Source organism: Salminus brasiliensis, chromosome 7 (assembly GCF_030463535.1).
Source record: "Salminus brasiliensis chromosome 7, fSalBra1.hap2, whole genome shotgun sequence".
Taxonomy (NCBI): Eukaryota; Metazoa; Chordata; class Actinopteri; order Characiformes; family Bryconidae; genus Salminus; species Salminus brasiliensis.
The window spans coordinates 1,880,048-1,907,882 of NC_132884.1; the positions used below are offsets into that span (position 1 = coordinate 1,880,048).

The 27,835-nt window shown below is 44.0% G+C and overlaps 1 protein-coding gene across 1 annotated transcript in view; it reads right to left on the bottom strand.

The window, feature by feature from the left end:
• LOC140559770 (alpha-1,6-mannosylglycoprotein 6-beta-N-acetylglucosaminyltransferase B-like) overlaps window positions 1–27,835 on the bottom strand; it is a 131,800-nt gene that overhangs the window by 71,839 nt on the left and 32,126 nt on the right. The window contains exons 3-6 of the mRNA XM_072683387.1: window positions 18,549–18,693; window positions 5,124–5,233; window positions 1,191–1,267; window positions 750–920 (exon numbers count right to left, since the gene is read on the bottom strand). Coding sequence (XP_072539488.1) covers window positions 750–920; window positions 1,191–1,267; window positions 5,124–5,233; window positions 18,549–18,693 — 503 coding nt within the window. The remainder of the gene's footprint in view (window positions 1–749; window positions 921–1,190; window positions 1,268–5,123; window positions 5,234–18,548; window positions 18,694–27,835) is intronic.

The following is a 27,835-nucleotide window of genomic DNA, read 5'->3' on the forward strand; positions in this document are numbered from 1 at the left end:
TCATAGTACACACAGAATTTAAAAGCAGAAACATCAAATCAGGTTTCAGAAGCTTTACTTCTGGGGCAGGACGGGATACACTCAGCATGCCTTCGAATTGTTTCTGAAAGTTAAACACACCTACAGTGCACAAACACACACACACACACACACACACACACACACACTGTATATCAGGCAGAAAGCAGTCTGGAACACATTTCTGTAAATAGCAGCAGAGGCGCAGGCAGCATGAGGAATTGAGTTACTCATTTACGGAGCAAGCACAAAGAGCCTGGGGACACGAGAGGTAGGGTGCTTCTCCCAGTGCGTGTGAGTGTGTGTGTGAGTGTGAGTGTGAGTGTGTCGGAAAGAGAAAGAGGCAGACAAAGAGAGAGAGAGAGTGAGAGAGAGAGAGTGACTGAGAGAGAGAGAGAGAGAGAGAGAGAGAGAGAGAGAGAGAGAGAGAGAGAGAGTGACTGAGAGAGAGAGAGAGAGAGTGACTGAGAGAAAAAAGAGAGAGAGAGAGAGAGAGAGAGAGAGAGTGACTGAGAGAGAGAGACAGAGTGACTGAGAGAGAGAGAGAGAGAGAGAGAGAGAGAGAGAGTAAAAACCAATAATGAACCATTTAATAAAAATATGAAAATCTAAATATGAAAACCATAATTAACCCTTAATGGTGTCGGTGAGCTACAGGTGAGAAATAACCTGGATGAACCTTTAGTTTAACAGTGGAAAAGAGGCTTCTGACGTAGGAGTCTCTCCCTCACCTGTCGTTTGGGTGGGTTTTTCTGTAGCACAGGTGGACTGCTGTGGTTCCTCCAGGCCAGCGGGGGGCAGAACCACTCCACCTCGCTCAGGTAGATGAGGAAGGAGCAGTCTGAGCCGTCCACTCCATAGAAAGCATAGCAGGGGTCAGACGTCCAGCGGGCCCGCATCCACTACACCGGCCAATCAGAGGTCAGAAAAAAAGATGAAAAAAAGAGTCAGACTCTCGGTTTTGCAACATAAACAACAATAAAGGGTCCTAATGCTAAAGCATGGTATTACACATTTACTACTCTGTTATAACTGTGTTATAACTGTTTTATACGCAAAAGAATTGCAGGTTTCCTGGCCGAGACCCACTGGAAATGATGCTTTGCTTGATGTAGGCAATAAATAAATAAATAAATAAATAAATGATAGGAAATGATCCCGTGGGTACTTACATCCACTTTCCCTGGGCAGTCAGGGAAGCGTGGGTCTCTGGGAACATCGCACTGACCCGACGTCCCGTCTCTCACAACTGCTAAACGACAATAAAACAAAGATAACAGGTGGCATCCAGACTGTGACCGATGACCCACTAATTGTACGATTCATCACATAAGCAATTGACAAGCTACCAAAACCAGTCATGCTTAATGTGTCAGTAACAGGTCATATTGTCCTAGTTTAACCCTTTGACCTCTCCATAGTATTGAAGGCCTAAGCCCAGCTGCTCAGGTTTCGCTGTACATCGCCTTCAAACACAGCTTTTAAACTTGCAGCACCTTCAGCAGACTACTCTGGACAGTGGTCACTGGGAGACCTGTGGATAAACCAACCAGCAAGCAAACTAACAAAGTAGCAGCAGAATGGAGAACTCAAGAACCTCCACTGTATCAAGAACCCATGAGCAGTATGAACGAGAACGAGAGTATATGAGTTGTCAAGAGTATATGAGGTGAACTGTATATATGATATGTATGATATATACAGTCATGGGGGGGCTTAAGCATTAAGCATGGTATATATATATACATATATAATTCGTGGAGGAGATGAACGACTGACTGTTTACATAATTTGTATATATAATATGTATATATATTTATATTTAGAAAAGGAGCTTAAGCACTGACTGTATTTATAATGTATGATGTATACAGTCATTGGGAAGGAGCCTAAGCACTGACTGTATATATGACATATATGGCGTGTACAGTCATTCGGGGGAGTAGCTTAAGAACTGACGGTATATATGATATATATATATATATATATATATATATATGACGTATACAGTCATTTGGGGAGGAGCTTAAGCACTAACTTTACATATGATATATATGACGTATACAATCATTTGGGGCGGAGCTTAAACACTGACGATATATATGATATATATGACGTATACAGTCATTTGGGAAGGACTGCTTTAATACAGTCAGAGCTAACCGATACACATAGCCAGCAACATATGTAGAGAACCCTCTCCCTCTCCCTCTCTCTTTCTCCCTCACCCTCTCTCTCTCCCTCTCCCTCTCCCTCTCTCTCTCTATGGGAATGAAGTCAGTGCATTAATTGCTCCACTGAGTTAGCTAACTGCTCGTCAGTGTGTTAGCGTGCTAGCGGCCAGCGGGCAGCCTGCCTCCGGAGCAGGGGAGTGGAGATTGATGAAGGAGATGAAGCCGAACATCTCTTCTCCTACTGCGGCCTCCATTTGGCTAATGAGAGAGTGCAGAATAGAACTTTCCCCACCCCTCACCACCATCACCCCCACCTCAGCCACCCCCACCTCCTCCACGATCGGTTACAGCTCAGAAGTGACTGCGTCAAATCCAATTCGTTTACAACCCGTCTGTGAGCTACTTAAATTATTCTAGAGCGTTGTGCACTTGTGTACACTCACTGTCCACTTTATTAGAAACGCCGTCCTTGTAGCTGTAGCCCATCTGTTGGTGCTCGATTTGTGTAAGGCCAGAAATGTACTTCACACAAGTGTGTATGAATGCAGAGCGAGGAGGCCCAGAGGAAGCCATGGATCGACTGGATCGTAGAAGACATCTACACTGCAATCGACAAGCTACCAATTAGTGGAGGAGATAAACCGCTGACTGTTTATATAATATGTATATATATATATACAGTCATTTGGGGAAGCAGCCTAAGCACTAACTGTATATATGCCATATATGATCTAAATAGTCACTGGGGGAGGAGCTTAAGCACTGACTGTATATATGACATATATGGTGTATACAGTCATTTGTGGGAGGAGCTTAAGCATTGACTGTATATATGATATATATGATGTATACAGTCATTGGGAAGGAGCTTAAGCACTAACTGTATATATGTTATATATGATCTAAACAGTCACTGGGGGAGGAGCTTAAGCACTGACTGTATATATGCCATATATGATCTAAACAGTCACTGGGGGAGGAGCTTAAGCACTGACTGTATATACACCATATATGATCTAAACAGTCACTGGGGAGGAGCTAAACCACTCACTGTATATATGATGTAGATAATCTATACGGTCATTGGGGGAGGAGCTAAACCACTGACTGTCTTTCTGAAATATTTATGAAGTATATGTTATATACAGTCATGGGGGGGGCTTAAGCATTAATTAAGCAGTATATATTTATATATATACCATGTATATATATATTAATGACTGTATATATGACATATATGACGTATACAGTCATTTGGGGGAGGAGCCCGAGGAAGCCATGGATCGACTGGATCATAGAAGACATCTGCACTGCACAGACATGGTTGCGATACTTTTATATGAGCAATATTAATAGCAGCTATGCAGAAATGTACAACAGCCTAATTCAGCTCACAGGCCTTCAGTGAGTGAGGCTAACTGAAGGCTCACATGCCACTCCATGCCACAGCACATATCCCTATATGGTCGATTATGTCAGAAGTGTGCAGTTGAGGATATTAATTAATGCTACAGTCTCAGCTAGTCCTCCGGAAATGTCTTCTCTTTGCAGTAAATGTCAGAATTTCCTAAAACGAGCGTTCTCCATTAAAGCGCCGCCTCCGTAATTGCTTGAGGGAGTGCTGGATTCGAGAGTCTCCGCTTCTCCGAAGCCCATCGCTAGAAGAACAGAACAGAAATTCACATCCACAGAGAGCCCCGGAGGATTTTTTATAGTTTGATTAAGCCGGGATGGTGGACATTGACTAAATCAATAGCGTCTGAGCGAGCAATAAAATCTAAATGTGAATAAAAAGCAGGGGTTTAAATCCTGCAGCCCGCCGGACGCACTCTGCTTAATTTGGTTTTACTGCCGGCCGGGCCGTCTGCTATTTATTTCCAACTTCCACAGATTTCCGAACCAACAAATCTCAGGATGTGCGTCACAGCCATGCCTGAGAAGCGCATTTCTATGAGGCCGGCGGTGGATCAATCTGACATGTGTTTCCAGTTTCTGTGGAAATGAGTTGAGCAGTGATATGAAACTGCTGTGTGTTCTTATCTTATCATCTCGATGTCCAGCAAATCCGAAAGCACTGCAATTCTGATACAAGCAATGCTGCACAGTAGAACGGCGCACCTCCACTCTTGACTGTGCTAACCTTCTGGCAGGTTCTTGATGGTTGTACGCCAAGGTCGCGAGTAATTAAATAAGTAAGTACAAATACTTCGTTATCTTACTTAAGTAGAAATGTTTTTTTATTTTATTTTTCAGCGACTTTTTACTTCTACTTCTCACATTTTCACCCAATTATCTGAACTTTCTCCTCCTTACATTTGAACAACAGCCTCGTTCCTCCTATTTCATTTCCCTTTGTTTTCATTCCGGCTCGTCATCAATAAAAAACCCTCTCCAGATAAATCTCTCCATCCGGAAAGTGTGAGTCTGACTGTGATTGGATGAGAATAAATATAGAGGTTTATAATAATATATAAAGCTTATTGATCACACGCCTCTGTCTGACTTTCTGCAGCTTTACTAAACTTCTAGACAACGACTCCTCATATTTTCCTCCATGAAGCTCATGTTGATGCTCAGTAGAGCACAGAGACGCTCCTTTAATAGAGCTGATATTACTGAAATGCTTCATTTTCAATGGGCAGATCTGCAGCTGAAACAGGAGCCTAGTGCAGCCCAACATTTTTAACATCAACATTTTAATAGATCATTCTCCTCATTATGACTTTTAGAGAAATGGGTTTTTTTGGGGAGGGGGGGTAGTGCACTATAGACCCCTGTGGTGAAAAAGTACCAAAATGGAGATGCAAGGTTTTTGCATTACTGTGACTATATATTAGTAGTATTAGTACTTACATATACATATCAATAACAAAAACCTGGGTGCACATGCATCTGTGTGTGTGTGTGTGGGGGGGGGGGTGTATGTGGTACCTCTGGATGCTGCCATGCTGTTCTTAAGAATCTGCTCCACTCGAACCGCCATGTTTGAGACATTTTGGGCGATGGCCTGGATTCTCTCCACCAGTCCAGCTGGCTGGATCCTGCCAAACACACACACACACACACACACACACACACATACGGTAAGCCAGTGGTGTTTGTACATTAAGCCATATGTACTTCTTTCAGTAATGAAGGGCCAGCTTTCTGTTTTCCACAGTGATCTCCCTTATTCCCGGCGCTGAGGTCCAACCTTTCAGCTGATTTACTGTCTACTGTACTGAGTACAGACCATGCAGTCAGAATGTGGTGATTTGGGAGGAGCCTGAAGAGGGGAAAGAACTCAGAGAACTCCAGGCTGAACTTCAGGCGGCTTCTGGTGGAGGGTTGTGAAGACAGGGGTTATGGACAGGTGAACAAGTAGAGGTACTTCTAGGACATTTATGGGACATTGTCCTTGACTTACTGTCCCATGTCCTTATTTATTACTGTACTGTGATTTGGCCTAGCAGTGTTTGGTTGTGAACTGAACTGAATTGAAATTAATTGAACTGAACTGAATGGAACTGAATTGAATTGAATTGAACTGAATGAAGGGAAAGGAAGGGAACTGAACTGAACTGCACTAAATTGAATTAAATTGAACGGAATGGAACTGAATTGAATTGTACTGAATTGAATCTTTGACTTACTGCCCCATGTCCTTATCTATTACTGTACTGAGTATTTCAGGCTGAACTTCAGTCTGAACTTCAGGCGGCTTCTGGTGGAGGGGTGGTGGAGGGTTGCGAAGACAGGGGTTATGGACAGGTGAACAAGTAGAGGTACTTCTAGGACATTTATGGGACATTGTCCTTGACTTACTGTCCCATGTCCTTATCAATTACTGTACTGGGATTTGGCCTAGCAGTGTTTGGTTGTGAATTGAATTGAATTGAACTGAACTGAACTGAACTGAACTGAACTGAACTGAACTGAACGGAATTGAATTGAATTGAACTGAATTGAACTGAATTGAATTGAATTGAATTGAATTGAACGGAATTGAATTGAATTGGACGGAACGGAACAGAACTGAATTGAACTAATTGAACTGAATTGAATTGAACTGAATTTAATTAAACTGAATTGAATTGAATTGAATTGAATTGAACTGAATTGAATTTAATTAAACTGAACAGAACTGAATTGAATTGAATTGAATTTAATTTAATTGAACTGAACTGAATTGAATTGAATTGAATTGAATTGAACTGAACTGAACTGAATTGAATTGAATTGAATTGAACGGAATTGAATTGAATTGGGCGGAACGGAACAGAACTGAATTTAACTAATTGAATTGAATTGAATTGAATTGAATTGAATTGAATTGAATTGAACTGAATTAAATTTAATTAAACTGAACAGAACAGAATTGAATTGAATTGAATTGAATTGAATTGAACTGAACTGAATTGATTACTGTACCAACCCAGTCAGGAGTGCTCAGTCAGCTGAGCTGCAGAATAAACTCACACTCAAAAATACACTTTCCTGTACCTTTAACTCTCTCTCTCTCACTTTACACCTTCTCATTTTTCCTTCTGATTTTCCCACATTGCCGCCCCCCACTCTCCCAACCACACACACACCCTTCTAAAAACATTCAGAAGTGCTAACAGGCAGTGCAGATGCTAATTGCGAGGCACTTGGATGGAGCGTGAAATAGAAAAATCCCGAAACCCGCCGATACAATTTAGTCTCCGAGCGTTTCCCTGCACATTACAGCGAGGGAATGGAGTAGGATCGTTAGCACAGGGGTGTAATAGCGGCAGAGCGAGCGAAGGTGCTAACAGGAGCCCATTGAACACACATTGTGAGAAATGCTGAGAGAGGCAACAAGCCTTTAGAAAGACCCAACAAACCAGGGCGAGTTAAACAAGCTAACCTGAGCAGCAGCTGATGTGTGATGGGTTTCTCTCAGCAGAGAGGCGGGACGCCGGGTCAATGCGCTATTCTCAGAGACACACACGTCCCTGACTAGGATTATCCCCCATGGTTGAAAAGCCTAGATATTTACCCACTTATTTATTTAGCTTTTAGTTAGCATTATTTGTACTGGGGCTCAGTCAAGCACCTTTGCATTACACAGTCATAATGGTGTAAGACACAGTCATAACAGTTTACAACAAAGTCATAATGTGTAAAACATAGTCATAAGCGTGTATAACACGTAATAGTCACAGTCATAATAGTCATAGTGAATAGTGAATAGTCATAATAGTGTTATAAAAGTTTATATGTCATAACAGTGCATAATGGTGTATAACAGTAATAAACATGCATAACACAGTCATGCCAGTGTATAACAAGTCATAACAGTGTATAACTGTCATAACAGTGTATAATGCAGTCATAACTGCATATTACATAGTCATAACAGTTTATAACACATCATAACATTGTATAACTGTCATAACAGTGCATAATGCAGTCATTATGGGAGTGTAAGTCATAAACATGCAGAACACAGTCATACCAGTGTATAAGTCATAACAGTGTAAAACACAGTCCTAACAGTGTAAAACACAGTCCTAACAGTGTATAACACAGTCCTAACAGTATTAAATGTGTAGTAACAGGATTTGAAACCAGAGCAGAAGTGTAAAGTGCAGATTCTAAACTTTCAGTCCAGGCCTCCATCATGTTCCTCAGAATCACTTATTATGATCTATGAAGTTTGATTCACGGTGCAACACAGCAGTGTGACACTAATAACCCTCGACCTGTCAGGCCTAGCCACTCCTCATTACATCAGGTGAAATACAGCCTTAATGCTCCGTGTGAGAAGGAGAATGACCTGCCATAATCAGCGCTGCCCCGTCACACGACGAGCCCAGTTACAGTGCTGTCAACTGCCTTGCAAAAGACGTCATCATGCGTTATTAGGGATCACCTGAGGGTCAGTAATAGCTGAGCCGCTGCCCGACCTTGGGGCGTCTGAAGGCGTCGTAAAATGTAAGCAATCACTGCGTCCTCGCAGAGCGGATTACTGCCCCCAGCCCCAAATCCCCAGACACCTTCACACCCATCTCACCCCACTGACACTTCACCAATCCGCCAGGCGAATTACTGTCATCCCGCCAAGGACATTCATCTCCTTCTCCTGCGAGCCTGGCCCTCCATGCATTTCCATTTCTGTACCCACGCTTCTAATCACCACTTAACCCTCCTGGCTGCCTTGTGACATCTACACCACAAAGCATCCTCCTCTAATAGTGTATATTGTATAACATAGGTGATTTGGTTCAGTTAGGGATGCACCGATCCAGCCTTTTCAGTTCCAATACCAATACGATACATAAACTTTGCATATCGGCCGATACCCAATACCAGTCCAATATTATTATATAATATAACAAATAAACACAGATATCAATGTAATATCGGATAATATCGGATCGGTGCATCCCTACTTCCAGTGGCTCCTGTCAAGGGGTGGATCTACATTTTAGGCAACAAGTGAAGTTGAAGCAGGAAAAGAATTGGACAAGCACAAGAATATGAGCTACTTTGACAAGAACCAGACTGTGGTGGTCTAGACAACTGGGTCCGAACATCTCCAAAAACGTCCAGCAGATTTTGTAGGGGTACTCCCAGTACACAGTGGTCAGTACCAATGAAATATGATCCAAGGAAGGCCAACCAAGGGTGGTGGATGCTCAAAGGAGGTCCCACCTCGCAACTAAAGGATCTGCTGCCAACGTCTGAAGGTGTCTAGACCAGAGGTCAGAGGGGGACCTAAACAATATTAAGGAGGTGGTTTTAATGTTTTGGCTGATCAGTGTATACTATACTATAGTAAAGGGCTTTGGTGATACAACCTCCCTCCCTTTACTCTCATTCTCTCTCTCTCTCTCTCTCTCTCTCTCTCTCTCTCTTTATTTGTGTGTGTGTATAATGTGCTGTGGTGGTGACAGATCGAATCAAAAGATTGTGACACATACGGCGACCCGTGCCATGGTGTGGTCAGTTAGAGCTGACCCCCATGGTGTTTGCTTTTTTCTACAGCAGGGCCCAAGGTCCTCCCACGGGACCGGGCAGCATGACAGCTGACCCATGGCAAGGTCACCACGGCTACTCCAGCTGAATATCTTAAAGACGTCTGGAGACAAAAACAAACTCTTCCTGGCATCGCTGTCGCCCCAGGGACCTCACAGCCTCGGTGGCTTAACACTTAACAGTGACCATAGCCATAGTTCTTATTACTGCCACTGCGTTCAGTTTACACCACTTGGCAATAAGCGATTTCTCCTTCAGAAGGTCGCAGGTTGACCCCCTGGTACACCCCTGTTGATGGGTGTCCAGGAGAGCACCGGGTGAATGGTCCTTCCTCCTACCCTTTACTCAGGATCACATGATTCCTGTCACTGGTGAACCACTTTTGGAAGGTACTGACCACTGCATACCTGAAGCCCCTCTGCAACACCTGCCTGATGTTTTGGAGATGTTCTGACCCAGTTTGGCTCTTCATCGAAGTGTCTCAGATTCTCACCCTTGCCAATGTTTCCTGCTTTCAGGAAACCTTCAGGAACTGACTGTTCACTTGCTGCTTAAAACATGAAATGGACAAAAGTATTTGGACACCTGCTCTTTGGACACCCCTTGACTAGCCATGGAATGATATATATATATATATATATAAACATAAAGTCAGTGGACAGTAAGAGTGTCTACCTGTAATTAGCTCTATATCACATTAGAATAAACCCAAATGAACATGAAGTCAGGGGTTATATATATATATATATATATACAGTGAGTCCAAGAAGTATTTGATCCCTTGCTGATTTTCTTTGTTTGCCCACTAATAAAGACACTATCCTTCTGCACTTTTAATGGTAGATATATTCTAACATGGAGAGACAGAATATCAAGACAAAAATCCAGAATATAATTTTAAAGAATATATTTTAATTAATTTGTATTTCAATGAGGAAAATAAGTATTTGATCCCTCTTGCCAAACACACTCAATACTTAGTGGCAAAGCCTTTGTTTGCAAGCACAGTGGTGAGACGTTTGTTGTAGTTAACCACAAGTTTAGCACACACACCAGGGGGAATTTTGGCCCACTCTTCTTTGCAGATCCTCTCTAAATCATGAAGGTTGGTGGGCTGTCGCTTGGCAACTCTGACCTTCAGCTCCCTCCATAGATTTTCGATCGGATTGAGGTCTGGCGACTGGCTGGGCCACTCCATGACCTTAATGTGATTTTTCTTGAGCCAATCCTTTGTTGCCTTTGCTGTATGTTTAGGGTCGTTATCATGTTGGAAGACCCAACCACGGCCCATTTTCAGATCCCTGGCAGAGGGGAGGAGGTTGTCCCTCAGGATTGTGCGGTACATGGCTCCATCCATCTTCCCAGTGATGCGGTGAAGTAGCCCTGTACCCTTGGCAGAGAAACACCCCCAAAACATTATGCTTCCACCTCCATGCTTGACGGTGGGCACAGTGTTCTTGGGGTCATAGGCAGCATTTTTCTTCCTCCACACATGGCGGGTGGAGTTGAGGCCAAAAAGTTCAATTTTGGTCTCGTCTGACCACAAAACCTTCTCCCAATAACTTGGTTCATCTTTCAAATGATCATTGGCATACTTGAGGCGCGCCTCCACATGTGCTCTCTTCAGCAGGGGTACCTTTCGGGCACTGCAGGATGTGAATCCATTGTTGCGCAAAGTGTTGCCAATTGTTTCCTTGCAAACTGTGGTCCCAGCTGCCTTCAGGTCATTTGCTAACTCCTGCCGAGTGGTTGCAGGACGATTTCTGACTGTTCTCAGCATCATTGCCACCCCACGAGGCGAAATCTTCTTTGGAGCACCGGGCCGAGGTCTGTTGATTGTCATGTTATACTCTTTAAACTTTCTGATAATTGCACCAATAGTTGTTACTTTCACATCCAACACCTTACTAATCTTTTTGTAGCCCATTCCAGCTTTGTGAAGGTCAACAATTCTGACTCTGAGGTCCTGTGACAGCTCTTTGGTTTTACCCATGTTGGAGACTTGAAATCTGTGTGATCTGTCTGATTCTGTGGACAGGTGTTTTTCACACAAGTGATTAGTGAGAACAGGTGGCTTCAGGTCAGGTAACAAGTTGATTGGGAGTGTCTAACTGGTCTGTAAAAGCCAGAACTGCTAATGAATACTAAGGGATCAAATACTTATTTCACTCCATGAAATACAAATCAATTAATATATATTCCTTAGATTTATTTTCTGGATTTTCTTTTTAATATTCTGTCTCTCCATGTAAGAATACATCTACCATTAAAAGTATAGAATGATCATGTCTTTATTAGTGGGCCAACGAAGAAAATCAGCAAGGGATCAAATACTTCTTGGACTCACTGTATATATATATATATATATATATATATATATATATATATATGAGCAGTCCCAGGAGGCCCAAAGCAGGCCCAAGCCAGGCCAATCATAGTCAATAACTCTGGCATGCTGGATAACATAGAATATTGTTGAATACACACTAAAATAAATAAAATACTAAACCAGACAGCGATAGTGGAATATGTTAGTAGTGAGGGTTGTTTGGCAGGGAGGAGACAGTCGTTAGAGGTTTTACAGTGTAATTAGGCACCACTGGAACTATTTTACTGCCAGCATAATAATTTATAATGGGCATAATCACCCACTACACAGCAAGCATGAAAATTTAAGCTGAACTCACTCGCAAACATCAAGCACGCAAGATGAAAACTGAAGGTGCATTTCAATCACTCTGGTAGGTCAGGCAAAGTGCACCCCGCGGGATGTTCCGAAATTTTTATGGAGATTTCAAAGCTTAAAAAGTGAAAATGAACTACAAACTGTGTAGGGAGGAGCGAATCATGCTCTACCATCTCCTGATATCGACCAACATTTTAACAAACCCTCAGTACTGTGTAAGACTTTACAATAAACTCAAATAAACATAAAGTCAGTGGTCAGTGAGAGTGTTTACCTGTAATTAACTCTATATAACATTAAAATAAACCCAAATACACATAAAGTCAGTGGTCAGTGAGAGTGTCTACCTGTAATTAACTCTATATAACATTAAAATAAACCCAAATAAACATAAAGTCAGTGGTCAGTGAGAGTGTTTACCTGTAATTAACTGTATATAACATTAGAATAAACCCAAATGCACAGAAAGTCAGTGGTCAGAATGTGCTGTTGGTCAGTAAAGTCATTGTGATGTTGGTTGGAAGTGTGCAGTTTATTCTAAGGCGTCTGTAAGACGTTTCAGGAGGAAGTGATTTAATCCACTGGAGCTTAAGACCTGCCTGTGATGGTTAGGGTGTGGGGAGCGGAGGTTCGCTGTTTCTGACGGGAATTCAGCTCCTTATCTTTCCCTCCGTCTCAGGCTAAACAGAGAGAGTGTGAAGCAGACATCAGCCTGTCACACCTAATGTTGTGCTTCAGGGGAATCTGATAAAAGCAGCTAGAGACACTCTTTTAACCAGCAGTGCGTGTGTGAGTGTGTGAGTGTGTGTGTGTGTTATTGTTATAGTTATTTTGCTGTATATTGGCCTACATATACACCTAATGGACAAAAGCACCTACACATTCCACCTACATGAGTGTGTGTGTGTGTGAGAGAGAGAGAGAGAGAGAGAGGTAAATAAGAGAGAAAGACAGACTGAGGTAGAGAGAGGTAAAGAGAGAGAGAGAGAGAGAGAGAGAGAGAGCTGGGCTACACTCCTCCCGCATGCTCTTGTTTGGCCTGTCTCGCTCTCCTGTAAAGCTAAAGCTCTGGCTCCCCTGTTATCTATCTCACACACACACACACACACACTCTCTCACTCTTCTCTTTTCCCTATCTATCTCTATCGTCCTAACTCTCTTGTCTCTTCTCTGGCTCAGTCTCTCTCTCTCTCACTCTCTCTCTCTCTCTAAATTCCTGGCCCGTTAGCAAACACCTGCCCTGAGGGTGAATCGCAGACAAAGGGCCAGAAACATCAGAACCAATTCTGCCGTACACAGACAGAGTGTCAACAGCGATGAAAATCAGCACATACACACTCTTTCTCTCTCTCTCTTGCTTGCTCGCCCGCCTGCTCACTCACTCACTCTGCCATCAGACACAGACGAGGGTGCCAATACTTCAGCACTGCTTCGTCAGCTTGCTGTGAAGTTCTCCACCAAACCAAAGCAGCTGTGTTAGAAACGAGAGGCGGGAACATTAATATTATAATTCATACCGGTACACCACTGACCAATCACACAGCTCATACTGGTACACCACTGACCAATCACACAGCTCATACTGGTACACCACTGACCAATCACACAGCTCATACTGGTACACCACTGACCAATCACACAGCTCATACTGGCACACCACTGACCAATCACACAGCTCATACTGGTACACCACTGACCAATCACACAGCTCATACTGGTACACCACTGACCAATCACACAGCTCATACTGGTACACCACTGACCAATCACACAGCTCATACTGGCACACCACTGACCAATCACACAGCTCATACTGATACACCACTGACCAATCACACAGCTCATACTGGTACATCACTGACCAATCACACAGCTCATACTGGTACACCACTGACCAATCATACAGCTTGTACTGGTACACCACTGACCAATCACACAGCTCATACTGGTACACCACTGACCAGTAATCCATTCCACATTGTTACACCACTGACCTTTAATATTGTTACACCACTGACCGGTTGTACATTCCACACTGTTACACCACTGACCTTTAATATTGTTACACCGCTGACCAGTAATACATTCCATACTGTTACACCACTGACCTTTCATACTGTTACACCACTGACCAGTAATACATTCCATACTGTTACACCACTGACCAGTAATAAATTCCATACTGTTACACCACTGACCAGTAAAACACTCCATAAAGTTACACCACTGACCAGTAATAAATTCCATACTGTTACACCACTGACCAGTAACACACTCCATCCTGTTACACCACTGACCAGTAACACACTCCATACTGTTACACCACTGACCAGTAACACACTCCATACTGTTACACCACTGACCAGTAACACACTCCATCCTGTTACAGTGCTTTAGTTCTACTCAATACAGTCAATGGTAATAAAGCTATGCTGGAGGAACTGAACTGAAACTAAGCTGAGAGAGAGAGAGAGAGAGAGAGAGAGAGAGAGAGAGAGAGAGAGAGAGAGAGATTGAGGACGCTAGGGAGAGTGACTATAGGTTTCTGCATAAACCAAAGCCCCAGTCTCAGTGGGTCCATTAATCACCGAACTGCTCTGTCCAGTCACAGAGCTGTGTCCAGAGCCACATGTTACGGCCCTCAACACGCTACATCCTGCCTCGCTTCACTTGACGCTGAATCACCCCATCCCCCAGGAGTCTCAGCCCACTGTCTCCGGCTAACTGTTCACCTGAGGCTTTCGCTGTGTTAATGGAAGCCGGGGCCAAACGCGAGCAAGAGCGGCCAAGCCTGGCCAGCGCTCAGGGAAGTCTTCTGTTAATAAAAAGTCAGCTTTGGCTAATTAAATCTAATCCGAGGCAGGGCCACGCCTAAACGCATCGACCATTTCAGGTTAGCACCTGTGCCAGGAGACATTTATCAGCACCTCCATCCTGTAGCCTTACAGAGCATGCTCCAGTGCCTTCTCCACATGGCCCTGGCACTCAGCCCTGAGGAGGAAATACAGGCCTGCCTTAATGGAAAGGCAATGGACAGTAATTACACAATAAAAACACGGTTAAATATTTATGGCCTTGGTCCAGATGGTTAGTCTTCTGAATACGCCCAATATTATAGCCTGCAAGGTGGAGTGGGAGTGGGTCAGCTGGGTTCAGGATTGAGGCCTGATGTTGCACCACGGAACCTGAGCCAGCCATTTTTTTCTATCAAATCATGGACTAGGGAGCAAACAGCAGCATTTTTACGGGACTCCTCTGGAGAAAATCAAATACCCACAATTCACCTCTTCACCCATGATGCAGTAGATCAACCATACGATGGACGGAACCGAGGAACGCTCTGCTTGATGGTTTCAGATGGTCCAAGCGGGTCTTTTGGTTTGGTCAAACAGGTTGATCAATATGTAAAGGTTGCAACATGATCAGGCTAGTCACTCTAGTCAACCAGCTTGGCCACACTGGTCGACCAGCTTGGTCATGCCAGTTATCTAGTTTGGTCATACTGGTTGACCAGCTTGGTCATACTGGTTGAATAGTGTGGTCATGCTACTTACTCTGTTTGGTCATACTGGTCATATTATTCAACCTGCTTGGTCATGCTGCTTATGCTGCTTGACTAGCATGCTAATTGTGGTCAACCAGCTTGGTCATACTGGTCATGGTGATCAACCAGCTTGGTCATACTGGTCAAGGTGGTCAACCAATTTGGTAATGCTGGTCATGCTGGTCGACAAGCATTGCAATGATGGTCAATCAGCTTGGTCATGGTGGTCAACCAGCTTGGTCATACTGGTCATGGTGGTCAACCAGCTTGGTCATGCTGGTCGACAAGCATTGCAATGATGGTCAATCAGCTTGGTCATGGTGGTCAACCAGCTTGATCATACTGGTCAAGGTGGTCAACCAATTTGGTGATGCTGATCGACGAGCATTGCCATGATGGTCAATCAGCTTGATCATTATGCTCAACCAGCTTGGTCAGGTTGGTCATGGTGTTCAACCAACTTGGTCATGCTGGTCAACCAACTTGGTTATGCTGGTCAACAAGCATGGCCATGATGGTCGACCAGCTTGGTCATGGTGGTAAACCAGCTTGGTCAGGATGGTCATGGTAGTCAACCAACTTGGTTATGCTGGTCAACAAGCATGGCCATGATGGTCGACCAGCTTGGTCATGGTGGTCAACGAGCTTGGTCAGGCTGGTCATGGTAGTCAACCAACTTGGTCATGCTGGTTGACAAGCATGGCCATGATGATTAACCAGCTTGGTCATGCTGGTCGACCAGCTAGGTCATGGTGCTTAACCAGCTTGGTCATGCTGGTCGACCAGCTAGGTCATGGTGGTGAACCAGCTTGGTCAGGCTGGTCATTGTGGTCAAATAGCTTGGTCTGCCTGGTCATGGTGGTCAACCCACTTGGTGATGCTGGTCGACAAGCATGGCCATGATGATCGGCCAGCTTGGTCATGCTAGTTTAGTCTGGTCAGGCTGGTCATGCATGCTATTTCATTGCATGTTGACATGATTAGAACTGCTCCGTACTGCAGGATGAAAGCAACTCTCCTCCACCACTGGTAAAACCTGGCCTCGCTTAGGTCATATATCACGCCCAGTAGAGCAGGCATGTTCTACAGCAAAGGCCGCCTCATTCATCTTGGAGCGTTTTCCAATCACTACGCTACCATATGCCCCTAATAACGGTGATATTTTTCACGGCTAAGCCAGCGTTCCACTTTTCCACTTTCTCCCCCTCCTCCATCCCTCATTCTCCCTTTCTGATAAATCCTCCCCATCGCCGTGGGAGAGAGCGATCATGTGATGAAATATGGGGCGCGTTGCCACGGGCCCGGCACAAAAACCCAACAGAAGCCATGGTGAAAAACAGCCGACAGTCAAAATTAGCCACTGTTGAGGTTTCAGCTGATCAAGTGCCTTGTCAGATTTCTCCAAGGTGAAAAAAGACTGGCTTTATTTCCTGTTTTTTGAAAAGCTAGACACGCCCCCCTCCCGTTATTTACTTTAATTGAAGGTGAAGGAGCTGATTCACACTGGATGAAGGAACAGAAGCTGAATGACGTTCTCGAGTGCGGCTGGTTCGGCGCTGTCTTTCAACCTGCAGGCTCTTCAGGTTCATTAGCCTCTGACAATACCTGAGCTGGGAAGTATCACACTGGCATCATCCTGGCCATGGAAAAAGCCGAATTTTAGCACACTGAAATGCATGAATCATCATCTTTATATTCATATTATATTTACAAACAGCCGTAAAACTGAAGGAACGTCTGATTAAAGCTCTACTTTGGGAATAAAGCCCAGATAAGGCCACACACTGTGCAGCCTTTGGGCCCGAAGGGTTTCCGTATGTAACCATTGGCTTCTGTTTAGGCAGCTAATCAATAAACATCCTTTACCTTCTCCATAAGAACAGATAAACCTTACCACCATTATCGTTATTTTATCATTATCATATCATTATCACCATTATTATAATTTACTAATTCATCCACTCTGTCACAACTCCATCTCTTGGCCATGGGCTCTTTAAAATTCACAATTTTTTCGCTAAAGTCCTCAAAACCATGAATGCTGGAACAGCCTGAACCCTGTTTCTGTTCAAGGTTCCAACTAATGCAATTACTGAGTAGTTAATTAAAGTCGTTATTAAAGTTTAACTAGCAAATATGCGACTTTTGTTGGGGTGAAAAGGCTCAGATGTAGTTTAGCAAGTCTTTTTACCACCCTGTTACGTTAGCTTAGAGTGAATAGCATCATTATTTTCTGTTATGATGGGGAACAAATAATAAGCTCCTCTGTTATTGGCTGGTTTGCATCACTGAGATGCTACACAGCCACATTGTATAGCTTAGAATAGATTCGCTTAGCCTAGCATAGCATTTAAGACAAGAAGGCTAAATATCTCTCAGCTGGAGATATTTTTGAAGGGTCTGGTAGGGTAGGCATCTAGCCTAGCCTAGCACCCGCTGACAGTCACATACTTAATATTTATGGGGTCCACCCCCCCACCTCCTCGTAGCTCCTCCCCGGTCGCCATGTGGATACCAGTGACACGGTTTCTTCTGGTTGACCCAGTGCCCAGACTTTTTTTTTGCCTCATTTCCAAATTCTACTGAAGTAGCCGTTACCGTAGCCTCCAAGGGTTTCCTCTAGTAGGCTGGGAGTATGTACATTTTGTGGGCGTATCTATAATGAGTCGAGACTGTTATGTAACAGTTTGGGAGTTTTAGAGTTGTTCCCCTTTACAGTACGTGAGCGTTAACGAAAACGTTAGCAACGTTAGCAACGGTGTTAGCAACGTTAGCCTCATATCACCAATGCTAAACTATAGAAGTAAGTCTTCTGAGAGGTGATGTTTATAATCTAACACATTTATTCATATATGCAAATGTCCCAAACAAGCTCTTGTCTTCCACTAGTTTATCAATGCCTGCTCTGATTACATCAAGCAATGCTGAGCCGCCGTCAGGTCAAACAGTGTCAATCAGTGGCCCTCCATCAATCAGAGCAGAAGAACGTGAGGGGCCTCTTCTGCACAAAACGAGTGCTGTTCAGATCCACTCTAGATGGATGAAGCTGTGGGGGAAAACCATGAAAGGCTGCACTTTCCAAACGCACAGCCACTACATTAGCCCATGTAGCATTTTACCCAAAACAGCACCCAGGCCATACCTGTTAATGGCTGAGCTGAGCTCCTCCAGGCGGCGCGAGTCGTTGGCGTTCTCCAGCTTAGACAGGCTGTCCATCCTCTTCATAATGACCTCCAGCATATCACTGATCTTCCTCAGGACCCCTCTGGACTCCACACCTCCCAGCACTAACAAGAGAAAAACACCAGAAGAGTGAACCTTCACCAGCAAAATGGGTTCTGTACTTTTTGGAGCTATATTGAACCTTTTGTTTGAGAGCCTTTATAAAAAAACTATTCCAGAATCCTTTAGGCAAGGAAACAATCATATAAGCAGCCAAAGTGTTCTGTGTAGAACTCACAAATCACTTACTAAAGAACCACCTACTAAAGAACTCTTAAAGAACCTTGGTGCTTCCACTCATGGTCCACTTTATGAACTCCATCTACTAAAGAACCCTTAAAGAACCCTGGTGCTTCCACTCACGGTCCACTTTCTGAACTCTACTTAAACTCTCGAACTCTCGAAACCTACTTAAGAACCCCTAAGGAAACCCTTGTGTTTCTACTCTTAGACCACTTATGAGCTCCAATAACTCAAGAACCCTTGTTGAACCCTTGTGCTTCTACTCACTTTCCACTTTATGAACTCCACCTTCTAAAGAAACCTATGTATGAGCTCCACCTGCTCAATAACCCCTAAATAACCCTTGTGCTTCTGCTCTCTGTGCACTTTATAAGCTACACCTACTCAAGAACCCTTGAAAAACCAATGAACCTCTACTCTCTGTCCACTTTATGAGCTCCACCTACTAAAGAAACCTTGAAGAACCCTGGTGGCTCCACTCATGGTCCACTTTCTGAACTCCACCTACCTGAAAACGCCTAAGGAAACCACTGTGCTTCCACTCATAGGCCACTTTATGAACTCCACCTACTAAAGAACCATTGAAGAACTTTTGTACTACTATTCACAGTCCACTTTATGAACTCCACCCACGTTGAACCTACTAGCTGGTCCATCAGCTGTAATAACCTGACCAAGCTGGTCATCCAAATGGTCATACTGTTTGACTAGTTTGGTAAAGCTGGTGGATCGGCGTGATCCGGCTGGTACGGGCTGGTCATACTGGTCATGCTGGTCAGCAGGCTGTTTTTTTTGGTTTTTTTTAGCAGCTCTTTAGCCCTTTCTCCTTCTCCCGCTGCTCCTCCTGCAGTGCTTCAGTTCAGCTCTGGCTGGAGTGTGGAGCTTTTGTTAGACGTAAATAAAGAAGCTTTGTGTCAGCTGGCCGACAAGCGAGCGTACGAGCCCAGCTCTGACCTTTCATATCTAATAGAGTACATCACAGCTCAGATTATGAGAGCGTGAGAGTGTGTGTAGAGAGAGAGAAAGAGAGAGAGAGAGATAGGGGAACAAATGATGTTGACTTTCTACTCCATCAGTAAAGCTAAGACTTTTAGAAGAGTCCACAGAGCAGCAGGGTGGTGTTACACTCACCTATTACACTATTTCTCTGCCTTTTCTACACCGACTTTCTACTCCGTCCTGAAAGCTGTGTCCCTGCGTGGCTGAAGGACGTCCCTCTGCACGCACACGGTCAGTGTAATTAGATCTTTAAAGTGTGGAATGAAATGAGCCACTAGATTACACATGAATAGGATTACACAGGGCTCTTATCAAATATTAGAGTGTGCAGGGACACCTTTGTTTTAACCCCTATTACTCTCAACCTGCAGCTCAATGGGAGCCGCTCGTCACGCCGTTATCATCACACCCTGAATCAAATCAGTCCTAACCTTCATTCAGAGCTAACGGCTCACACAGCGGCGCAGTCAGACGAGGTGATTCTGCAACAATAGATGCACAGATCAAGGCAAAGAAAGCCAGACCCATTCATATCCACTGTATAGTCCACTGGGTTTAGAGCCCACTGCTACTGTGAGAGTGTCTACCTGTAAAACTCTTTATATGATTAGAATAAACCCAAAAAGACATATAGTCAGTGGTCAGTGAGAGTGTCTACCTGTAATTAACTGTATAACATTAGAATAAACCCAAATAAACATAAAGTCAGTTGTCAGTGAGTGTCTACCTGTAATTAACTCTATATAACATTAGAATAAACCCAAATAAACATAAAGTCAGTGGTCAGTGAGTGTCTACCTGTAATTAACTCTATATAACATTAGAATAAACCCAAATAAACATAAAGTCAGTGGTCAGTGAGAGTGTCTACCTGTAAAACTCTAAACAGCATTAGAATAAACACAAATAAACATAAAGTCAGTGGTCAGTGAGAGTGTCTACCTGTAATTAACTCTATATAACATTAAAATAAAAGTAAATAAAGAAAAAAAAAATAAAGTCAGTGGTCAGTGAGAGTGTCTACCCGTAAAACTTTGTATAACATTAGAATAAATCCAAATAAAAATAAAAATCATGTTTGCTAAGAGTGTCTACCTGTAATTAACCTTATATAACATTAGAATAAACCCAAATCAGTGATCAGTGAAAGTATCTACCTGTAAATAAACAAAAAATCTCAAAGAAATCTAAATAAAAACATAAAGTCAGTGGTCAGTGAGAGTGTATACCTGTAATTAACTCTATATAAATATATGAATATATAAAGTCAGAGGAAGGTTACTGAGACGTTGGTCAGAGTGGGTATTTGTGGTATGAATGAGTAAACGAATGAATGAGAGGCCGTAGCGACACTCAGTCGAGATTTGTAGTGACTAAGCCAGTGCGCTGAGCGAGCGTGATTAGTCATCTTTCCTGAGTGTACACGAGATTTATATTTGGCCTAGTGACACTAAGGTTTCATACGACTGTGTGCGTGTGTGTGTGTGTGTGTGTGTAAGTGTGTGAGTGTGCCGATAGCTGATATGTAGTGGGGATGACAGCAGCATTTCTGGCTCTGGCCGACGTGTTAGCAAATCACTGAAGCTGTCAGCTTTAAGACCAACCCAATTACAGCAGAAGAGCGAAGGAAGGCAAGACAGTCGAGACTTACACTACATGGACAAAAGTATTGGGACGCCTGCTCATTCATTGTTTCTTCTAAAATCAAGGATATTAAAAAGAGTTAATCCTGCTTTTGTTAAACTAAATGTTTTTACTGTCCAGGGAAGAAGGCTTTCTACTAGATTTTGGAGGAGCATTGCTGTGAGAATTTGATTGCACGTAGCCTAATGCTGGGGGGATTTATACAACTCATCCGATTCTGTTGGCAGTACTTCTCTACAGAGACTAGACAAGCTGTGTGTGTGCATTTGCACATCTGTGTCAGCAATCGGTGCAACTTAAAACAGCTAAAAGCGCTCATTAGAAGGGGTGTCCATAAACATTTGGACATAAAGTGTTAATTAGCAGTTACTCGTTACTCCAGTGCAAAACCAAAAGAAATAAACATTACCCATCATGCCTTGGCTGATCAATTACTCCCAAAATCCAAACCTTATAAATCACATGACCTGGAAATTTCTCAGTTACAAATTAGCAGTCTCCAGACTACTGATCATCAACATCAGAGTTGGGTCTCTTGACTCTAACTCATTGGCTGAGTCTGCGCTGTAGAGACCAGAGGCGGAGCCTGATTCACCTATTCATTTAGCAGGCCCGCCCTCTTCTCCCAAAACGAGTGTGTCTCAGACCACCTTCATTGAGCACACAGCGCAGGTATTCCCCCATGGAAAATGGGCAGGGCTGTGTTGTCACTGAAACAAACAGGGATGGGTGGAGCTACACATCACACTGCAACCAGCAAGCAGAGGTGCTACACCTGCAGTTGCTTTACTTTTGAAATACGCCGTGCCGTCCATGTTTTCCACAGTCACTGATCCACACTCTGAATACGGCAAATGTGGCATGTGCCCGGCCGTGGTCACCACTCCGGGCAATCGCCCAGCCTTCTTTCAGATCTGCAGATTCAGTGAAGTCTAATCACACAAACTCACAGCTGCTCACTTCTGACTACAGTTCAGCATCCGCACGCTTTACGAGCTCCGCAGATTGATCTCCAGACGCTGATGAAGACGCGCACACTTCCTGACATGCATATGCTCTGGAGAAACACACTCATTTGCACACCAGACTGATTACAGAAAACAAGAAGTGAGAGATTCTCAAACGGGCCTCAGTGCTGGCATGTATTTTTTAGGGCATATGAAGTGCTGGAAGGAGATTACTGACACTGTAGCGGCTCGACTGTAGCTGGCTTGCGGGTTTTCCTTTGGGGCCACGCTAATAAACACAGCGCTAACTACAGCACAGCTGCTGCTGGTGGAAGGAGAGGCAAGTTAATAGGAGTTTTATCTGATCAGGAGTAAACTGGTACAACTGGAATGATCTAGCTGTCATATCCAGCTTACTGCAAAGTAGGGGTAGTGGACAGGTTCGATTCTTAGCTGCACCTCGCTTCGGACGTAAAGCTCCCGACCCTGGGAGTATGAGGACTGACCTGGGCCTCCTCCAACACATGGGAAACCAGCCACTGCCTCTTGGGAAGCCAACACACTGGGTACCCAGCTCTGATGCATGGGCCAGCGTGGCAAGGAGCGAGACATAGCATAGCCACAATGCTAAGGCTAATGCTAATACTAAAGCCAAAGCAAGCCCACCGCAAAGCAGCTCTCCTTCAATTCGCATGTCCAACAGGTTTGCCCTGCTTAACGAAGCACCAGCTGAGGAACCTGGTCATGCTCTGGTCAGTGGTCAGACTCTATCGCTCAACATGTGAAAGTAGCTGGAGCAGTAGTAGATGTTTACCAGGAGCCAGAGCACCAGATATTTGAGGATGGTCATTCATGTAGGGGCCATCTGTGTTCGTCTGAAGTGACTGAAGGTAACATAAAGGAGGTGATTAAACCGGCCCAGACAATGTCTGGCTGAGCTCACTGGTCAATCACTGGTGTTTCTCCTGGACCTGTCCCGTGCATTCCCCATCTGCTGCAAGAAAACTCGGCCTACTTTTATCAAAAGCTACTTTTCCAACCAGCAATATTTAACCATTTCGGAAGGTTTATCAATGTCAGTGCTATGGAAACATTCACCGATCAGCCACAACATTAAAACCAGGCGAAGTGGACTTATCAGGCAGTGAGTGAACCATCAGTTGCCGAAGTTCTCACAGCCTCCCGATACCATGGAAGCAAAAGCAGCGGTGCAAGCTCTACCAGGAGACTCGAACGTACGTTACTGATACCTCGACCAATCACCAGCTTCCACCTGTCTTTAAATGACCTCCACTTACAAAACACACCTATCTCACTGCTCCTATCAGAAAGGTCCAGTTTGGTCCCCCCTGCCATCCGTGTACGTGTCAGAGACCTGGGCTGATGACTTTGCCTTCGTTTGTTATTGTCCTCAGGTTCGCCAGTCCACTGTCCACACATCAGGGACATGGGAAATGTCTCTCTGATGGAAGTGCAATGCCGCATAACAGCAACTAACACACACACAAACACACACACACACACACACACACACACACACACAGTTCCTCAGCAGTTGGCATGAGCTCCACTGTGGGTGCTGCTGTATTATAAAAGAGCTGTAGGAGTTGAAACAGCACTGATGAACAGCTGTTCTGGTTACAGTGGCTGGCAACATCTGTGTGTGTGTGTGTGTGTGTGTGTTAGTGTGTGTGTGCGACGTTTATCTATACACTTGGAATAAAGTAAAGAGAGGAGGGTGAGAGAGAGAAAGAGAAGGAGAGAGAGAGGAGGAGATGAATAGCACATCAGTAAACATGATCTTCTCTTCTCTGTGGGATTCTCCACCTTTCTGAAATCTTCTTCACCTTCACTGGCTTTGGACACACACACACACACACACACACACACACACACACAAATACATAAGACCGTATTGCTAAGCATGGTTACTTATGATCATGAATACAAACCTAAAAGATTGAAGGTAGAGCTAAACTCTGAAAATACAAGTTCTCAGAACGACACCGTAGAACAACCATTATTGGTTCCATCACTGATCATTGATCAAAAGAGGTTTATGAGTTTGAAGAACCTCTCGGATGATGCTTCAAAGATGCTTCCCATTATACAAATGCTCTATAAACTTTTCAAAAATGCTCCTCACAAACATCTCATTTGCAGAAGTGGTTCTCCAAACAACCATGCATTGTTTTTTTCTTTATTTTGGAGGGAGAACTAAAAGGGTGGTTCTTCTATGAAAAGAATGCTGTGATTTTATTAGTTCAATTACTTGTTATGCTGCTGTTTAGGCTATAACATGTCCAATAGAATCTGGACACCCCTTCTAATGAGTGAATTTAGCTACTTGAAGGTGCAACCATTGGAAGAAAAGCAGTGACCAATGGAACAAGAAGCTTTGGGGCAGAACATGGAGTACGCACATGAAAGTGGCCCTAAGGTCACCGTATGAAGCCTCCCAAGCGGCATTGGGCTGTGGACTTCTCTGAAGTGATGACGGAGCTTCATCCAACACCTTCTGGATGAAGTGGAGTGACAGAACTAATCATCTAACATCAGCACCTGACCTCACTGATGTTCTTGCTCTCATGGTGGCTGACTGCAATTAAATTCTCCTCACAGCAATGTTCCAAAGACTAGTTTAAAGCCTTTTCAGAAGAATAGAGGCTGTTAGAGGCAGCAAAGTGAGGGCATAGAGCTAGAGCTAGAGCTCTTGACTTCAGTAGAAATGCTGGAGTATGAAGTGTCCACATACTTTTGTCAACGAATAACTGCACACACTGTTGCTGCCGTTTTGGATATTTAGCGCATTTTTGGCACAATAGTGGCTATATTTGTTTATATAAGATACACACGTCCTATGAATACACTTGCAGGTGTCCACATACTTTTGCACACATATATGTACATATATCATTGCTGTCATGCTAAAGAAAAGCTTGTATCTCACTTTTTGACATAATGTGAATCTGTACGGTTTCACATTATGGACCAATAGAAATACTCCAAAATTATTTGGATTTTATTTTTTATACTTTGACTTGCGAGATGCGAGGTTTTTGCACAATAGTGACGATATGTGTTTTTACAAGCTGCAAACGGCCTATGAATACCCTTGATGCAGGTGTCCACATACTTTTGGACAGGTTGTGTTTTTTGTTTTTTTTATGGTGTACTCGCCTACTCACACTTGCAGGTGTCCGCATACTTTTGGACAGGTTGTGTGTGTTTTTTTTATGGTGTACTCGCCTCCTCACACTCGCCCCAGCCCTAAAGCAGTTACGCTGTGCGTGCGAACCGATTCCACCTCCGGGTTGTACTACCTGACAGACCCACTCTCACCTGCGCTGATGGCTTTCTCTCACAGCTGGAGCCTCACACACACACACACACACACATAGCGCTCTACACCTCACACACCGAGTCTGACACAAGCCCTCGTTCGCAGGCGCGCCAGCTGTCAAAGCCAGGAGTGTTTTTGAAGTATTTTGCAACCCGGCCTCAAAACTTTTACATTAAGCAATATTTCTGTTCCGGCGGCGGAAAAACACAATTACGTAAGGCAGAATAAATGCCTACCTGGCACCGAGGGGCACAGCCGAACAGCAGCAGCACACATGACACGCTTTCTTGTGCGTTAGTTAAATCCATATTTCAATAGGTGTGAATATGAATAATGCAGAAGTGCTGGTGTTTGTGTGTATGTGTGTGTATGTGTGTGAATGTGTGTGTGTGTGTGTGTGTGAAGGCATGCAGGAATTCACTTAGAGGCTGTGTCAAAGCCAGTCAAGCTATTAGCCCAGTGATACGAGAAACACAGCTGACATGTACATTACAGTGTGTTTTCAGACACACACACTAGCTTGTATTCCTATCTTTGTGGGGTGCACACATTTTAGGCACCTATGAAAATTAGACCTAATGAAAAGCTCCTTATTGGGACATGCTAGGGGGGCTTTATACCCCTCTAGCTAACACTTGACATCAGGCAAGGTGCCAAAAGCAGGGCCTCTCTACAAGCTGTGTGTGTGTGTGTGTGTGCATTTGCACATAAATGTCAGGAACTTGTGCAACTTAAAGTAGCTGAATGCACTCATTAGAAGGGGTGTCCACAAACATTTGGACATATGGACATATAAAAGCTCTATACGGTACTATATCTGCAGCAACACCCCACGTAACCCAACACTAGACCCTTAATGGACCCAAGCCTTTACATACAGCATATCCACCTACTCGGCCCACAGACGTTATTTTAGCCCCTCCCATTCACACTGACACACTGAAGCAACGGATCTGCTGCTAAGGTCTCGGTGCCAGATACCACAGGACACCTTCAGAGGTCTTCTGGAGTCCATGGCTTCACAGGTTCAGAGGCTGTTTTGGAGGTACGAGGCGAAGCCTCCAAGAGCATCAGTGACCCTTGGTCGTCCTTCCTTGGAGCACTCTTTTGGTAGGTACTGACCACCACTGCATTCTTGGAACAGCCCAAAAGACCTGCCTAAAGTGTTTTGGAGATGTTCTGACCCAGATATCTAGAACATCACAGTTTGGTTCTGGTCAAAGTGGCAGCAGCAGTGACCGCAACAGCACACCGTAAAGTCCAGACGTCTCATCGGCAAAGCCTGACCCAGATTTGACCATCTTCCATTTACATTACAATACTACTTACACTGTATGTCCAAATGTTTGTGGACACCCCTTCTAATGAATGCATTCGGCTACTTTAGGACTCAGTAGAGAAGTACTGCCAATAGAATAGGACTCTCTGGAGCAGATAAACATCATGAACCTATCAGCACCATGCTGCCTAATTCCAGGCATGAGTTAGAGGAGGGGTATAAAGCCCCCCAGCATTGAGGAGCTGTGGAGCAGTGGAAGAGCTGTGTTCTCTGGAATGATGGTGGTGGTGCTCCATCAAATGTTTTTGAGATGAGTTTAGAAGCTGGGATGAGGTAAGGTGGGGATCACTATCCAATATATCCAACTCTGACCTCACTGTTGCTGAATGCAATCAAAATCCTCACAGCAATGCTCCAACATGTAGTAGAAAGCCTTCCATGAACAGCAGAGACAGTTCGAGAGCCTTTTTCAATATCCCTTGGTTTCATAAGAAACAATGAATGAGCAGGTGTCCGAATACTTTTGTCAGTATAGTGTAGATGTAATAACATAATAGATTCATTAATGACACAGAAAGTGTAATTTCCCAAAAATACCCAAAATCCTGGAAGAGGTGTGTTCAGGACACTCAGTGCCCCACTGAGGAACGCGGGAGGGTTAGCAGTCAGTCAAGACTAGGAGCTTCGGAGGGTCATTATCCTCATTAGTGATTGGCAATTACAAGCATTAGCACGCTCTGGGGAGTTAGCCT